The 18,090-nt window shown below is 48.1% G+C and overlaps 2 protein-coding genes across 7 annotated transcripts in view; one reads left to right on the top strand and one right to left on the bottom strand.

The window, feature by feature from the left end:
• Positions 1–11,000, top strand: part of LOC103316203 (putative RNA-binding protein EEED8.10) — a 43,333-nt gene extending 32,333 nt beyond the window's left edge. For 3 of the 5 annotated variants that reach the window (XM_016985687.2, XM_008208798.3, XM_016985688.3), the window contains exons 3-7: positions 8,925–9,124; positions 9,194–9,569; positions 9,786–9,963; positions 10,054–10,381; positions 10,481–11,000. In XM_016985687.2, coding sequence (XP_016841176.1) covers positions 8,950–9,124; positions 9,194–9,569; positions 9,786–9,963; positions 10,054–10,381; positions 10,481–10,797 — 1,374 coding nt within the window. In that variant the 5' untranslated portion in view covers positions 8,925–8,949 and the 3' untranslated portion in view covers positions 10,798–11,000. The remainder of the gene's footprint in view (positions 1–8,924; positions 9,125–9,193; positions 9,570–9,785; positions 9,964–10,053; positions 10,382–10,480) is intronic. The other 2 variants (XM_016985686.2, XM_008208800.4) reach the window with 2 other exon arrangements.
• LOC100120954 (homeobox protein HMX3) lies at positions 1,099–15,468 on the bottom strand. 2 transcript variants are annotated; one of them, XM_016985690.3, is made up of 4 exons: positions 15,244–15,468; positions 5,300–5,406; positions 4,953–5,213; positions 1,099–2,995 (listed from the first exon to the last, which is right to left on the bottom strand). In XM_016985690.3, exons 1-4 carry the CDS (start codon positions 15,324–15,326, stop codon positions 2,301–2,303), a joined length of 1,146 nt encoding a protein of 381 aa, XP_016841179.1. In that variant the 5' UTR covers positions 15,327–15,468; the 3' UTR covers positions 1,099–2,300. The 2 variants fall into 2 exon arrangements, with proteins under 2 accessions (XP_016841179.1, XP_016841178.1); XM_016985689.3 differs by lacking the exon at positions 15,244–15,468 and adding an exon at positions 6,862–7,246.
• Between the last annotated feature and the right edge of the window lie 2,622 nt (positions 15,469–18,090).

The following is an 18,090-nucleotide window of genomic DNA, read 5'->3' as shown; positions in this document are numbered from 1 at the left end:
GCGGCGGCGGTGGCGGCATCGTCATCGAACCGCGATTGAAAATAGAATCGACGTTATTACGACGTTCGCTCGCGTAGCCTGACGCAACGAACCTCGAATAAACATCCGGAAGAGAGGCGCCGGTCGCTCTTCCCTCAAGCTCGCGATTGTTGTTGCGAAAAGTTTCCACGAGAGACGCAGGAAGTTCGCAACGCCTGAGATGGCTTGCCGCTGGAATGCGTCCTTGGAAGCCCAGTGATTGACGTCGAATTTTCTTTTTTTTTTTATACATATAAACCATCGCTGTGTATAGCACCTCGCGATAAGCCATCGCTAAGGAGAAAAACCAGTGTACACAATGATCCTCGTCAGCACAAGGAAAAGAGTGTCGCTGCGGCCGATGGACTGTGTCCGGATCGCGATAGTCGCCGGTCATATAAATCATACACGAGGCCGCGGCTCTGAATGTTATCGGCTGAGTTCCAGTCGAACGCACCCGCGGTAATAACGCCGCGACGGAGGGAGTGGGCGAGTGCGCGAGAGAGAGAGAGAGAGAGAGAGAATAAGGCATATGCCGGCCGCTGTCCAGACCATTTACTCCGGCCGACGTCATCCCGCTGCAAAGCGGAGGGTATATGTAGCGGTATAAAGAAGGGGGCGGCTGGATGGACTCGCGAACGAGCTAAAAGGATTGCTCTCGGGGCTTCCTTCGGTTTCACGATAGATTTATGCAACGTTGATATTTTTTTTTAGTTTATCGCTGTGTTTGCCGAAATAATTTTCAAAAACGTCCATCATTAGAACCCCAGCGTCAGGAAATCCAAACCGGTAGCAAGATGGCCGCTTCGGAAGCGGAAGTCGGAAACGCGTCACTCAAACTGCGTACGCGGAAAAAAGGGAGCCTATGTACGTATATATACTCGTGAAGCAATCGAACCGAGACGGGAGCCGTCGGACGGACGCGGAAGGATTTCACCCTTGGACAGCGACGCTCAGAGGCTATACGAGTGTATTATATTCGATTGTGGCTGTTCGTCACGGCTGGGATTTTGTGAAATTTGTTTGTAACATAATAGGATGGGATTTGTGTGGCTCGGAGAATGAAAATATATACCTTGATTTATTTTATTATCGTCGATCCTTATTTATTAAATACGCATTTGATATATTATTTTACTATATAGGTATAATACAGAATGTACAGTATATACAAAGTCACTAGAATAAATACCGTTACATGATCGGTGTGTGGGTGTGATTAACTGTCTTTGCAATCCTCTAAGTTCGCATTCCGAAACGCATGAAAATCCCTAATATTCTTGTATTTTTTTTTTAATATGCGTATTAGTGTCTGGTTGAAACGCTCGACAATCGACACACGATTTGACCTACGGGACGTATACTCGCAGTCCCTCCGATTAACTAGATTTATGTACAGGTGTCTCGATTCTCTCACTATGGCTTTCCATAGCATCTACGGTAACTGCATTATTCGTCACTCTCTCCCTCTCTCTCTCTCTTTGGTGTCTCTAAGTAATCGTTAGCGAAGCTTGACTCGAACTCACGAGTAGTTCCCGTATAGTTGACGACAAAGTCGGCTCTCTTGCCATTACATGGCCATAGACGCTTCGTCGTCTTACAGCAATGCGAAGGATAATAGCTTGTTTCGGAGTCGATGTAATCGTGTGCGGGTATAGCTTTCGACGTCGGAAATTCTTATTTAACACTAACGATATGAATTCACTTTTTCGTTAACCCAAAAACAAATACAATTTTACGTACGTATAATACGCGATCGCAAATCAATTGCTCAAAAGTTATAAACGATACACCGAAAAAATCGACTCTCGTCTCTCTAATATTGCTGGCGCTGCTTTCCGACAGCGTCGTATCGATATACGCGTTATAAGTGTCAGCTTAAAATCTACGAAATCGAGCTCGAAAAAGCACCTCGCTTCGCGTACACGCGGATGGCAGTCCTCTGTATTTCCTCCCCCCGAAGAAAGAAACGACACTCGCAAATCACTGGTACATTATACGCTCGGAACAAGCCCAACTGCGATGAGGATCTAAAGAACACGACTGCAATCAGGCTATATTTATATTGACTCGTCCGCAGCGAGATACTTTTCCGGCCGTTCACCAAAACACTATTGCATGTCTCACTGTCGAACCCCCATTTCCGTTCTAGTCATAATCTTTGGCTTGGCCTTAGACGTCTCGACTGAGAAATCACTTGAGCACGCGCACATAGTACACGATCCGGAGCAGTCCGCCTATCTCTTCCCGTCGGCTTCCTCCGGACCCCGTGTTCTTCGCTGTTACCACCAGTAGCCCCCGGGTTTGTGCATGTACGAGTGCATGGGCAGTTGTCCGTTGAGTCCGGAGTAGGTAGCGGCGCTGGCGCTGGCGGCGGCGGCCGCCGCCGCGGCAGCACCGGAGCAAGGTTCCAGGAGCTTCGACTGACAAGGTTTGCCGTCCCTCACGAGGACCGGAACTGCGACTCTTCTGGGCGAGCAGTCGAGCCTGGAACCTGCGGCCTCGACTCTCTCGGTCGCGGCGCGCTTCGTCTTATACCTGTGGTTCTGGAACCAGATCTTCACTTGGGTGGGGGTCAACCTGATGATGGACGCCAGGTGTTCCCGCTCGGGGGCGCTGAGGTAGCGCTGCTGCCGGAAGCGCCGCTCGAGCTCGTAGGTCTGGGCTTTGGAGAAGAGGACGCGTCTCTTGCGCTTCTTGTGCTCGGACTCGGACTCGGTGTCCTGATGGTCCGGGTCGCGACGACGCTTCTCGCCCTTGCCGCTGGGGTTGAGGATGGCGTTGCCGTCCTTGTCGAGCTTCTGCTTCTTCTCCGGCGACTCGTCCTCGTCGTCGTCATCATCGTCGTCGAACTCGGCGTCGAGCTCTTCTTCCGGGAGCTCGTCTTCTTCCTTGGAACCCTGCAAGCTGTTGTCGCGTTGCGACGGGTAGGACAGGTCGGACATCGCCGGGCTGGTCGAGTCTGGCTGCTGGAGCGCTGAAACAGAAAGAGAATTCGCGCTCTTTATCGTCCGTGGGATTGATGCGTTATCCGTTGGTGAAATGATGAACAGCTCTATGGGGGGGTTGAATTTCCTCGCTGGAGCGAAAAGCCGCGAAACGGCCGAGTCATCCGATGGACACGGGTCAGTTCCGGATAATCTCTTTCAAAACGCTATCTCTCCCCCCGTCAGCGAAAGTCATCAATAATACAGCCTAACGAAATATTTTTTCCTCTTTCGAAAAAGGGACTCCGTTCAACGTCTAATTAAATCCTCAAACGGCGGGGAAGAAGGACAGCAACGCAGTGTACCCGTCTGTACTTTTTTCATTAGCCGCGTGTCTGTTTGCCTAACGGCAACGTTGAACAACTACTCGAGAACTTTTCTCGCGCTCGTCCGCCCGGCGATCACGAAACAGCTTCGATTGGCCGCCTAATATTTCCTTCGGTCGCGATCGCGTGCACCATTTTTTTTTTCACCTTCCGTGCAGTGTATCGATTTTTCGAGGTCAGAGCTCGCGCAAGTTCAAAGCTTCTGACGATCCGCTGTGTAGACCCGTGTACAGATAAATTTCAAAATCAGCTTTCGCTCTAATCATCGTCGGGCGCAAACATCGCCGCAGCTGCGCGTCTCGGAAAAGCTGCTGTTCAGGCGCCGATGACTCGTTCGAATGCGCACGCGGCGCCGATAACGACGCTGCAGCTGCAATCGCGCGGCCCAATTATACAGACGGGCAGATGCGACCACGGCGTGATTTACCTTTTAACGATCGCGTTTAGACCTTTTTTTCGAGTGAGACGTCTCGAGAGCGATTGAGAAATTAGCCGGGAGCGGCAATTTCGAAAATTAGAATCGACCAAACTGCGAACCCCCCGTCGAAAAAAAAATGAAGAATCGGCGGTCAATCGATCAAGGCGAGAACCGCGCGCAGCACCGACGAACCCCCCGCATACAATACCAGAAGCGGCGAGAGAGTAAAAGAGGAAGCGGCACGACTATACCGCGTCGCTTCGAGAGAGAGAGAGAGAGGGAGAGAGAGAGAGAGAGAGAGAGAAGAGAAAGTGCGGTATGCGCACGGCGGAAGTTTGCCGATTGAAAAAAGCTCCGCATATTTCGTAACTGTTGCGTGTGCAGAGGTAATGATTTCCCATAGTGTATAAATCTGCGCGACAGCCAATATAAGCCCCCGTTCCAATAATAACCTGGAAACAATGAGGTTTACACGCCCGAAAATCCCGTGGGGCCCACCTACGCGGCCGATATTATCGAGGGGTTGCGCGACGAGCGTCCGATGTTTATAGAGCGGAGGCGAGGGTGCTCGCATCCGTTTCACGGCAGATTACGCGGCGCTTCAATTAGACCGCCGGCGTTTAGTGCTCGCGCTTTACAACTTCATTTCGGCGCTCGTTATATGGATTTTCTCAGAATATTGCGCCGATGAGAAAACATTTTTGTTGCAACACTGCGAAGCGGAAAACTCGAGACGGAAGAGAAGGGAGCGAGTGCACATAATATATCCCACGTACGACAAAATGGTTCGCATGGGCGTGACGTCGATCCTCGAGCAAAAAGCCGATTCACCGCAACGCGCATCTGCGTGTACATCTCTTTCTCTCTCGCGTCCCTTGTGTGTTTCGCGGCACATCTGTCCTCAAGGGACGTATACGAGTCGGCCAATCGTTCGCTCGCGCCCATTAGATCCTGCTTAAGGGGTTCCGCCAATCGCCGGCTGCTAAATAAATACCGACTCGAGGGGTGAGAGGCGTCGGAATCATCGTTTTGTCCCCGTCGTTCGTGATTTATATGCGAAGAGATGACGACGAGCTCTGTATATACGTATAACGGATGCTACGCGTGTTTTGCGGGCTGTCGTCGATCTTCGCGCGATATTTTTCGAGGAGTACACGCGGGGTCGTTGTGGAGTGTTTTTCTGACGCGGGATTCTCGACTCACCGTTGACTTCCTCGAGAGGCTGAGCTAGTCCAGGAAGTGGAGCGGACGCCTGGACGGAGGGCGGCTGCAAGCCCGCTACGGCGGCTGCTTGGTGCCAGTTGTTGAGCAGTCCGACGGCCGTCGGAGCCGAGGGTAGTCCACCCGGTCGGCCGAAGGCGTTCAGTCCCGGTACGCCCGGGTGCAGTATCGTCTGCTCCAGTAGCTGGAGCTGCTGGTACGCCGTCGGGACGTCGCTCACCGGCGGCAGCACCGTTGTGCCTCCTGGTGGTACGGAAAAAGGGCTTCTTATAGTCCGATGAAAGATATCGATTTCAAACGAATGTGAATCTCTCGACTCGACGGCTCACCTGGTACATCGGCCTCCTCGCTGCTCGGTTTCGGATCGTTCAGCTCGAGGATGTCGCTGATGTGGAATCCGGACGTCCTCGCGGGTATCTTCATGCTCTCGAGCAACCTTCAACAGAAAAGTCAGACAGGCCGAGCTCAATAAAAGTCGTTGCGCAATATTCCAACCGGAAATTCGCTCCCCTCCACCTTCGCCCGGAAACGGAGAAGAATGAATCGCAGACGCAGTCTCTCGCGCAGTAGCCTGGTGCTGCAGCGGCGAAGACGACCCCACGCGGCGCACCTGTCCTGCACCGCCGCACACAGTCCAAAGCCTGTCGCCCCGGGCGGGCCAAAACATCGGCAGGTTAATATTGGCGCGCGCTCGGGAATTGCTGGTGCCCATTATTGCAGCCGGCGCACAATGAGCCGGCCCTCCCGGCTGTTTAAGCTAAACGAGCTATTATCGCGGCACGTTCTGGCCCTCCGTGTGACGTCTTGCTGCCGATCTCGGGGCTGCGGGAGAGAGAGAGAGAGAGAGGGCTTCTATATCCTCGCGCGCACAACGGGAAGGAAGGAAGTGAGAGTTTTTTTCTCTCTCGGCGGAGGTTTTTTTTTACGATCGTCAGCGGCTGCGGAGAAAGTTTTACGTGCTGTCTACAACAGGGGTTTATTAACCGATCGCAAAAGGTGTAGGTGCAGGAGAAAGCTCGGTTATTAAATTGGCCTGAGCGCGCGCAAGGTGCAGGGAGGAATATAAGCCGATCCTAACCGGCGGCGCGTAAACCGTTGAGTAAACAGGGTCGAGCCGCGAAACTGGATTAGCCGAGATTTTCTCGCGGCTCCGAGTATTTCGGCTCTTAGCCGCTTCTTCTCGAGAGAGCCGGTGCTTCCGACGGTTCCGCTTAACTTTTGCTCTCGCTGGCAGCCCTTAATTACGCTGCACCCCTCACAGACCTCTCGTCAAGCCGTTGAAGTCTCCGGGAAACTGAGATTTTTCTATTCCGTCTATATAATCGTGATGATTTTCGATTTTATAATCGTTCGCGCGCGCGCGCGCGCGGAGCAGTGAAAAAACAATTTTGCGATTCTAGATACGATCGTTGATTTTTTTCTCGTATGCGCCGCGCGCGCGCGCGATTTACAATCTCTCGAAACGATCTTGAGTTTTATTTTTAATGAAGAGCCTGAAAAAGCCGAAGTGAGAGAGAAAGATAAGTCGAGTCGTATTAATCGCGGGCACTCTCGCCAATTGCGCGTATCGCGAGTGGCTCCGATGCGATAACGGAGCGATATATTGATCGATGTGTACACGTTCAATGATTAACCTGGATTATACGAACGACTATAAGAAGTAGTGTATTATGTAGTTGTTGAAAAATAAAAAAAGAGAAAGGCGCGTATTTTCCCCGGGGTTGATATCGATTTTCGATCGATCGCATATAGGCGCTTATTCCGCAGCTTTCTTCTCCTCGTTATATAATACACACACACGCGTATAGAGATTCGAGCAATTCGCGGAAGAGATAAGTCCTATTTTTCTGATAATAGGCCCGACGTACATGATTTCCGAAGCGCAATTTACCTATTGGCGTTGTAAACCGCGTGGTTGCACCACATCTGGGTCAGCAGACTGGGAGGAATACTGGCGGGGTAAGCCGGCAGGAAGGGCCAGGGCAGTATCTTGTTCTTGTCCGTCATGTCTCGCTCTTTCTCTCTTGGAGCTCTCAGCACTCGAGAGACGCGAGGGAAAATCTTCGCACCGACTCGGCACTCGCGTGTCAGTGCATGCCTGACCTATCTCGTCGCACTGCTTCTCGCGCTTCACTCTCGCACCACACCAAGGAGTATAACGAACTAACGAAAAAAACAGCAAGTCCCGTACGTGTGTCCGGAGCGCGAAGGAGAGGACAACAGCTCGAGTGCGTCCTCGACGAGCACTTGACGGCTAGTGGCTGCTGCTCTTGGCCGCGAGCCCTCGACGCCGCGAGCCCTTGACGCGAGGGGCGGAACTCGTACGAGGGGCGGGTTCTACCCTGCCGTGACTCGCTGTCCCCTCCAGCGCTGCCGATGCGCTTGCGGGGGTTGAGCTCGCGGTGGGGACGAGTATGCGCGGAGTGGGACTTTTTTTTTGGATTTCTTTTTTTTTTTTTTTTTGTCGCTTGTTTGCGGTTCTGATTTTTATGCAGGGGGTTAACCGAGGGTATAGGCCTGTTTTTCCGAATAACAAAGAGCGAGCTGCCAATAGTCCTCGTGTACGCGCACTTGCACGGGGATGTGATCGACCTACATCCGATCGCGCACCTCCGTCTGTATCAAGGAGGCGAAAAGCTTTACGCTTGCGCGCCGCTGCTGGAACCGCCTCCACGTACTCCTTCACTACTACGCGCCGAACACTCATGGCGGTACTCCGGAGTGCCTGTCGGCGAGAAAAGGGCCGTAGAACATTTTTCTCCTAGTCTCGCGGTTTACAACCAGCCCAAACTCGGAGAATTAGCCGAGGAGACCTTCACGGCTCGGCTGTGCGTATACGACTCTCAGCAGCGGGTCGTCGGCCGACATCGCGTGCTGCAGGGCTGCGTCGTGCTAATCCTGTTTTTGCTTTTTCGGCGGTCGACACGCGCGTCTGAAAGGGGACGATTTATCGAGCCATCGCGCTGTGTAATGGATATACGCGAGCCTGTCGTTCTCTATCCCCATTGTGTTAATGTATATGCGTATACAGGGTGCGGATCGCGTACTGTAGCGACGCTTGTTTTTTCCATTGTCGATCTATATTATTCGTATAAACGTATATCGAGCAGCTCTCTAGCAGCAAAACCCATCGAGAATCATCGCAGAGCTTGATCTCTCGCTTCGAGGTTCTCTATACAGGACCAGAGGCTCCGCCCTTGGGGGGCGACTCCAGCTTGAGAATCCAGCCAATGGCTCTTTCGATCCTTCCCCGGAGGGGTTGCTGTTTCTCGGGGGAAGGGGGGGGCAGACACTAATGCGCCAGGACATTAGCGGCTCCCGAGTGTCACCTTCCTTGCCTCTCGCTCTTCTTTTGTTCTCTCTCTCTCTTTCTCTCTCTATCGAGGCTCCGCATTCGCTCGATGTCGCGCTTTTTTCACGCAACACGTGGCCGACTTCGAGCGCGCGCGTCAGACGATACCAACTCGGATTGTTTTTCAAACAGCCGACGCCGCCTGGCGGCGCTTTCGCGCACCGCGCTTGCGCCGGCTTACACGTGTGTGTGTGTGAGAGAGAGAGAGAGAGAGAGAGAGAGAGAGAGAGAGAGAGAGATAGAGAGAGTCGGAGCTGTTATTTCAGTTGGAGAACGCGCGATAAAAGAGCGTAGCGCACACGCGAGACCTTATCTAATCGCGAACGAGGGAAAGAGAGCGTCAGGGGAAAAAAGAGGCTATGCGCGGGTAGACCTGCTTCGATTAGCTCGATATCGGAGAGACAATAAGCCACGTATATGTAATTATCGGAACGGTGAGCGGCAAAACCAAACGATGATGCAATGGCTCGGGATCGAGCGATCGGCCGATCTTGACTATCGGGTGAGAAGCCTGACGAGAGTCAATGGTTATCCACGATTATGCACAATAATTCAATGTGACCCATACGTTAAATAAGCTAATATAATGATTTTTTTTATAGTACAGTATCCTTGTAAGCAGCCGATATGGAAGATCGTAGATACAGTATACGAAAAAGGTTACGAGAGTACGACGTCCCGGTGGAAGATTACATCGAAGCTGGAAATTACAGGGTTTCGCCCATTTACAAGTTACCCGATCATTTGTTCTTAAAGATATTCTCATACCTTCCACTCCGTGACAGATTTCGAATACAAAGAGGTGAAGATTCTTCGATTCGACGATTCGTCTAGTTAAGAAAATTTACATCCTCACTAATTCTTGTTGCAGTATGCAAATTTTGTCAAAAACTGAGTATCGAAGCTTGGGAATCTTACAACACTTTAACGCTCAGTTTGGAAGACTGGGGCTGCGATCTCTCTTTCAATTTCCCCATGGACAAGTATTTGGTGCTGAAAAATATACTCCAAGTGTGCGGGCCTTTCATAACTTGCCTTGATCTACGCCGTTCGCGGAAATGTACCGTATGGAAGCGAATTCCCGTAGACAATTTTCATCTTATAACTATCATCGGCGAACACTGCCCGAACCTTCTTGCGATTGACATACCATTGTTATACAATAATAATTCTAAGTCTATAAGATTTTTATTAGAATCAGCAAAAAAACTGAAGGAGTGGACTTTTCGTTTGGAGGAAGATGAACGGTGAGAAATGTGTAACTTAAAAATTACTGTACTTTTCACTAATCGGGGGACAAACTCGACATGCGCAAGAATTTTAATATTTTGTTTATGTTATTACGTTGAATTAAGTTTTATGATCTGAAATTTTACTGTTTCGTATACTAAAATTTAATATGAATCGAGTTTGTCACCACTTTACCATAAACCATAGTAATTTTTACTGATACTTTTTTTTAGGTTCTACAAGGAATGGCCACTTCAAATACCAGGCCTAAATTTAACCAACAACCAATGTCTTCGTAAACTAGTGATACATGTACCTCTGGCAGCATCGAGTATCTGGAACACACTCAATCCTCAAACCGTCGAGGAAATTGATACTGTCTTCGAAAATATCAATGATGAGTTTTGTGAAGTAAGTGCAGATTATAATATTTTTTTTATCTATTACGAAATTAAAGTTTATTAAGCTAAAATAGATATATATCTCTTATGTTATTTTTAGGCTTTACAAAATTGGGTGAAATTAAAAAGCATCAGTCTTTTGAATTCATCGTATATCTTTGTAATTCGTCAGACACACCTTTGTAATACAATTCGTATCGAAGCCGTGTTAAAATCATTAATGTCAGTCAAAAAAAGCTTAAAGCGAATAGTTATTCACTGTCTGCGCATCAGACGTCCAAATTATGCAAAAATCGATCATAACTTAATCGATGCATTTAAAAATATTGAAATACTAGAGCTTAGCGAAGGAGATTTGTGGCTCAGTCGCGAATTTTTCGAAGCCCTTGGTAAAAACTGTCATAACTTAAGGCGCGTATATCTTCGAGGTGAATAAAAATGATGTTATATTATTTGCTTAAAAATAAAATATTTCTATTGCTTCATTAACAATTAACATTTAACAAAATAAATGTGATTTCTTACAGCTCTTGAAGCATTAGATGACGTCAAAATGTTGTACATTACAGAATTACCGAAGTTAGAGGAGTTAGAATTAACATCTTTGGATCTGATCTCAGACGTGATATTTATCAATAATTTGTTGGTTTTGAAAAAATTGCGCTGCACAAACTGTCGATCTCTGGAGGCTTTTGGATTTTGCGAACTCATGCACAACTGTAAAACAATTGAAAGCATAGAAATAACGCAATGCAAAAATGTTTGTATCGAAAAAGTTCTTAGCGAAGCAAAATTAATAACTGAAAGTCGAACGGATAGGCCTCTTAGAATTAAAATCGAATAAACTCAAGAAATCTCGGAAAATTTTACCAAATTTTCACATTCATACTCCGCGGATTTTTAGTTAACCATGTTTAACTATTTATAGTGAAACGTTTTATCAGCCATCATTTCTGCTAAGAACATTACCTTTCTCATCTCTCACTATGTATTTGCGATTATAGAACTGCGGCATATATGAGCAAGTAAATAGTAATCGAAAAAAAAGTTGTAAAAGAGCTTTGTCGATTCGAAACTGAACCCTAAAAAAAGGGCCTTCAGGAGAGCGCGTAAGCCCGGTAGCGGGACAATAGGCCTCGATAGGTGTGGTCTCCGAAGTCGACGCTGCCATTAACACAGACGAGTGGCACGACACGTCGTCGTGCGTATATAATATAGCCACTGCGCGTGTATATATGAAGTCGAGGAGAGCGAAAACAGGTAGCCGATTTCCGGCGCTTTGTCGCGTGTGTCTCATACACGTATACGGAAGAGGGCGGGCAAAGACGACGCGGGATTTTCTCATGGCTATTGAAGCTTCGTTCGATTTTCACAGGGCTCTTGCCCATAATGTCTCGCACGCGAGAGCGGACGGTGAGAAAAAACTCGCGAGCCCTCTCAAATCTGATGTTTATGCTTCTTTTTTCAAATACACATATGTACGAACACGGCGACATCGTCGCTCGCGCTCTGCTCGATCGTATAATTAAATTTAACGCTGCTCTCCGTATAGCCGCGGTAGCTCTCTTCACTGCCGCCTGTCATGTCTGGAGGCCCTTAAGAAAAACGTCTGCTCGCGAAACCAGAGACGAGATGGTCTCTCGTCTGCGGTAATTCGGTTAGAATCAAGTTTTCGCGGGAGGCGCAATGGATTCTGAGAAAGAGCATCGGCTTAAAAAAAAATATGTAGATATGTACATACATGTATATATTCCAACGGACTGTGCGCCCTCTCGTCGCGACGGCGATAGCTGTGTGCCAACTCGTTCTCCCCGCGCGGAGTCGGCGCACGCGAGCCAATTTGTCCGCGCCGTGAACCGAGACCCCGTGTATATATAAGCTTCATGTTTATATCGCTCGCTCTCTCATCGGGCCTCGATCCTCGAATAATTGGATAATCGAGCTGTTTGGTCTTTTCTCCAGCAGACGCGCTGCAGACAACGGAAGTATCGCGTTCATTGCCGGGATGCTCGTTATACGCAAGTGTTCGATGATCGCTCGGTGATTGATTGATTCGTTATTACATTTTTCTCTATTCTTCGTAATATAATCCGCACTGCGAACACCACTTGAATAAAGGAAAAGCCTAAACTCCGGTCGATCTTGATCTGCGATAGTCCGGCCTTGATTTTCCGGCAAACGCTCTCGAGGCCTCCACCCCCGCGTGTATATCTAAAACACTCAGCACGAGAGCAGCTATACAAGAGAGTCGTAGCTGCCGCTCACAGAAAGCTCCGAAACGAGTCAAGCCGCGTGTCGCGCGTTAATCCGCCGATAATCCGCTCGTGTTTATTTTAGCTTGTTTGCAGCAGAGGGAGAGCGAGAAACGCTGCCGGTGTTAATAATAAGTCCCAACGAGATTACGCGCGCCGTCGAGAGGAGGGACCTCTCACCTGCGCAAACAGCTGAGCGAAAGCCGATCGAGCGGCGATTTTTCGTCAAAAAGTCGCGGGGGAGATTTTCCCCGAAATCACACTCTCTACACTACAACACATTATATATAGACCACAATAAACCGGCCTCTCTATACAAAGCGGCCGCATAATTTTTTGCTAAGCACCGGGAAAAGGTGCGCAGGTACCTGTCGTAATTCACGCGCACATTTGTTTGGAGCCGAAGCTAGTGCTGGTACCGATGATTTGGGAGGAGGGAAGTGCAATAAAGGTACCAGCCGCGCTGCACAAACCTGCCACCTGCAGCAGAGTCAAGGGGCCCGTCGTGATTTTCCGAGGGACGTACATCGGGGACACTTCAGAGATCCTCGAGGAAAAAAAACAGTATGTTGCATCGCCCACCGGATAAGCGGCCTCTCGAGCGAGAGTCAAGATTCCACACGGCTCGCAATCCTTCCCTCGCTTGTGTACTCCCGGCACTTGTGCCAGTCGGCTCGTAAACCAATAAAAATCGAAAGAGAGAGAGAGAGAGCCGCTCGTTCGCAGGGGCGGCGAGCTTTTTGTGTCGAAAACTTATGCCTCGGCACGTACGGGCAATAAATAAGGGACGAGATGCGGTAGCTATACGATCCCGAGACACGGCTCAGGTGCAGCGAGAGGACATCAGGTGCGCTCTCTGCCCCCTCCTTTTTTCTCGGCCTTTTACTGTATCATTTATTCTATACGCGCTGCGTCGACGGATTGATTGTAAAACTCGCACGTGGACACGAGAGAGAGAGAGAGAGAGAGAGAGAGAGAGAGAGAGAGAGAGAGAGAGAGAGAGAGAATCGCCGGAAAATCCGCCCGACACTTGCAGAGCTATAGCGCAGTAGTGTGCGCGCAGCGTATAGAATAATATAAAAGCCCTCTCTTTCCGTTTTCTCACGGATTTGTCAGCTGCATGCTGCAGAGCGAGAGCGAGAGAGAGAGAGAACCGCGCGACACTCGGTCAAGAAGCTTTCGGAGGGGAAAAATTGTCACCAAGCTACACCCCCGCTGGGTTATGGGCTCCAGGGTCCTCCTCGACAGGTACTCGCATTGTTATGTTAATGCGGGATTGTCCAGGAAATTCGTTTCGCGCGCAGGTACTTCTTAAATGGCTCGAGTTCTATTGACGCCGGCACGTTTCGCTCGTCGTTGGAGCGGCGGCTGCGCAGATGCGGAAAACCGGCTGCTCTTCTCTGTCCCTCTCTCTATAGCTCTACGCATGGACCAAGTGGGAGAGAGAAGTGCGCTCGCCCGTTATTTCCGCTGCTGGTACCGGCGCTTGCGCGTGAAATTGGTCAAACGATAAAATCCATACTTACACACACACATACACACACACACGTGAGAAATGCGCGAGTCGAGTGGCACTCACTCTCTACGCACCTCCGTAATATTAACACGGCTCGAGTGTGTGTCATCGAGTCCGCTCTTCTGATGTCGAGTGGCCGCGCGCGAGTGTTTTCGGCTCTCTCGTATCGGCTCTCACTGAGTGCATCCCTTGCGCGATTACTCATTATCGCGGAGGAAAATCATCAGAGTATCTTCGGCTCGTGTACTCGCGAGGAATACCGAGAATAAGGATTCTTTGGCGAGAAACGGAACGGAAAGGAAGTGGACGCGGAAGGGCGACTTTTGTCATCGGCGACGACTTCTCGCTGTGCGAGTGTGAATTATACATTATGTCGGGGAGAAGAGGCTCGCGAAGAAAAGAGGCAGGAGGAACTCGATGGCTGTTAAATAACACAGAGGAATCCAACACTTCCCACCGAGCCGGAAATCACTTAACGTCCTCTCTCTCTCTCTCTCTCTCTAGTCATGATCGTTTAGCCCAGCAATAAAATCCAAGAGCCAAGAGAGACTGGCCATACACTACACCGATTGACTCGATCGAGCGCTCTCCTTTTCTCCAAAAAATTCCGAGCCCGAAAGCATGAATGAAACCTCGGCGTAGTAACGCATAGTATAGACGAAGACGGAAGACGAGCGGCGACGAATGGAAAAAAGCCCGACAAAGGCTCAGCGGCCGGTCCCGAGAGTTCATCAATGAATTGCGTGGTAGAAGGGCCTCGAACGTGACCGGGACTGAGCACGGCCGGTTAATCCCCGACCTTTCCCTCTCTCTCTCTCTCTCTCTCTCTCTCTCTCTCTCTCTCTCGCGATGGGCTTTAGCTTTTTAAGAATCGTTTAAGAAGTTATTTCTCCGAGCAATTGCTCGTGATTTTTCTCTCGCGTCCTATCGATTTGAACGAGCGAATTTTCCAACGATGCACGCAGAGGAAAAACGTCAATGGCTCGCCTATAGGCGTCAAGGTCTCGCGCATAATAGAGTGGCGCGGGGGGAAAGGAAGTGCGAAAAATGCGCTCCCCGAGGGATTTGCTCGCCGGATTTTTCTGAAAGGAATATTTTCCATCTAATTAACTCGAGAAAAATACTCCTTTCGATCGCGTGCACACCTACCTGCCGAACCTTACATTGTCCTCCTCGCTATTCGAGGACGTCACGCGCCACTGTTTGATGGATGCTTTTTTGATGGCCTGAGAACGTTCATTTTCGCTAGATTAGTCGAGTTTCTAAGAGACTTTCTATACGTACGTTTTATTTCGCAAAAATTCAACCCAGCCAGATCCCACGATTAGCCTTTTCCTCGTTCTCGGATAATATTCCGCAAAGGGGATGTATAAATCCCCTTATCGCCTATACACAGTGAGGGAAGTATATATAACGCTCGCTCACGCACATCGTCGGGCCGAGAACAGTATGGTACGGCCTGTTACCCTGGCACCTGTTGGTTCTCCGGAAATTCAATAATTCGCGATTTCGACAAACTCACCCGTACTCGTCGGCGTTGCTCACGTAGTCCGGCGGGAACATGTGCCAGGAGGAATCGTAGCAGTCGTCGTAGCCCGATGCCATGTCCTTCTTTTGTCTCTTTCGATTGTAGAATTTCTCAGCAAACTAGATAGATCGAATTCGATCGATGTGTATGTTCGAGGGAACCGCGCACTCAACCGAAAGCCGAAGAAAGTCAGCGAAGCGCTGCACGTACTCCCGTACTGGACTCACCGACGGACACCGAGTCCACCTATTCCCCCAGCGGCGAAGAAAAAAGAACGAATCGAGGAGGTATACGACGGCTACCGAGATACCAGATAGCCGCTACTCCGGCAACTTTATCTCACTCGATAAGCCGATGCGCGTATGTGTATCATACATATATAGGTATATACGCGCACAGGGAGAGGTGTACCTTGGCTAGAGAGAGAGAGAGAGAGAGAGAGAGAGAGAGATTTCGGCGGTGGACGGCCCGTGGGTTATTGAACACGAGAGCGCGTGTGAGCTGATTAATTTTTTTCTCTTCGCGATCGTAGCTTGCATTGTGTGTATATATATATATATATTTGCAGCATTGCCAGCCTTGCGAGGCTTATCGGCTCGATATTATAGTTTTCCCGTATCGAGAAAAAAATACTGATATAAATCAACTCCGCGAGCGAGCTATAGCTATAGCTCTCTCCCGAAACGAAAAAAAAAAAAAGAATCATCGACCGTGTAAACGAACAATTATACACACGGCGCGTGATTAATACCGTATGCAATTACCCAAAGCAGTCTCCGTTTAAAGGGACATCAGCCGCAGGTGTGCTGTACGCACGATTCGAAATGGGGCACGCAAAGTTTTTTTAACCCCCGCTCGCACGAACGATTCGCCGATGCGATGCTCGGCGGCTATTACCCAATTATATCTTTACCGACAGGATGCACCGGATAATTAATCATCCCCTAGTCGTAATTGAGATCGAGTTGAGGATATACATAGACGCGCTCTTTATCGATTTAATATATACGCGTGATATGGGGGGGGGGGGAAGCGTTGCTGGCGCGTATAACGGCGAGAAAAAAAAATATTTTTTATCTCCGCGTATAACTGTGTGTATATCAATAAACAGAAACGCATAACGCGTTACGCGTCTCGCGGCTTAATTCGCGAATTGATTTATTGACGCGCGTTGTATAATTCGACGGCTTTATCGATATCCCGATAACGGTAAAGCGCGATTTTATATATAATTTTTTTTTTCGAATTTGCCGCCGCGCAATTAAACGCCGCTGTATTAATTATATATTACACTCTGCATGAGTATATACTTGAAGAACGATACATTGTATAGCGTGTAAAATAAAGCGAAGCGTGCAAAGCGTAGTTCGGCGCATATCGATCGAAATTCTGTCTTATCTCGAGTTATTCCACGCATTCGTGAAGCGCAGGTAATCTCGGTTATGTATGTATATGTCGAGCGGCCTTATCGAGGAACCATCGCAGCGACGAGCGATAAACTTCATTCGCGCGTTTTCTCGCCTATATACCAACGCCGCGATTAATGCGGAACTATATAGATACGGGCCCGGGAAAATCTGTGTCGAGAGGAGGATAGACTGTATACGAGTTGGGGCTATTCACGCGTGTCTCCTGCGATTGACGCGTAATTTATTTTTTGGATTGATGGTGCGAAATTCGATTATTAGTTTAGAGTTTTGTCCCATTTCAAGTTTACTTTTTTTTTTTTTTAAGTGATCGCCCTACTTAATTCTAATTTAATTTTATTACTTTGTTTTTATATCGTCGAACGATTAAACTGGACGACCATGCTTATTTATAGATTATCTAAAATATCAGTCATCGGGGATATCTTTACCGTCTTTGGGATTAGAAACTTCCGACGCCATCTGCCATCGGAGTCCCCAAATTTTTCGTTCGGACTAAACTTACCTGCGTGTAGTATACGACGATCTCGTCGGTAACCATCGGTATAACAGAGCGACACTTTACGTGGTTGATGAATCGTTGAATTGCAAAAGTTACTGCGTTGATGTAACTTAATGATTAAATTTTTCGAGAAAATTTTCTTAGCATACTTAGCATCTCGAGTTTCTTTTTTAATCGACCATCAGTTAACTCGGTTGACCAAAAATGTTCGAAGTAATAATAATCAACATAAGCTCAATTAAAAGTCAATTTCAACTTTTCAAAGCCGTTAATCCACCAAAAATTCAAATTTCCCGCCACACCTCAGCGCCCTGCACCGTCACCTTTCGAAAGCCACTTTATGATAACCGCCTAACCTTCAAATGGCAGTCGGCAGTGCAGGGATGTTAATCCACCTTGTTGTTTAAACGTTTAGGTTATTCTAATTATGTCTACATAATTCATACTTTCATATAGTTTATTATGCAGGGATGTTAATCCACCTTGTTGTTTAAACGTTTAGATTATTCTAATTATGTCTACATAATTCATACTTCATACTTTCATATAGTTTATTATTCAACCGTTTTCAACCGCCGGTAATGCTGAAATTGAAATTTTTCACAATTTCAATAATGCGACTCGGGTAAAAGTACGTAAAATGTTCAATGAATGTTTATAACTGTTATTAAATTTAAAAAATCACTTTTTTACAGTAACTTTTATTCTTTTAGTACCTAATTAGTTGCCCGATATTGAAAATTTAATTACAGCAATTTATTTTTTCGATTTTTAACTATACTGTGCCTTGTTCATTATACCTGTTTTATACGTATACTATACGTATAGTATACATATAGTATACGTATAGTATACGCATAGTATACTTACGCAAGGTAGATTAACATCCCTGCGGCAGTGTCGGCACAAATC

Source organism: Nasonia vitripennis, chromosome 5 (genome assembly GCF_009193385.2).
Source record: "Nasonia vitripennis strain AsymCx chromosome 5, Nvit_psr_1.1, whole genome shotgun sequence".
Taxonomy (NCBI): Eukaryota; Metazoa; Arthropoda; class Insecta; order Hymenoptera; family Pteromalidae; genus Nasonia; species Nasonia vitripennis.
This window is presented reverse-complemented; position numbering and strand designations above follow the sequence as displayed.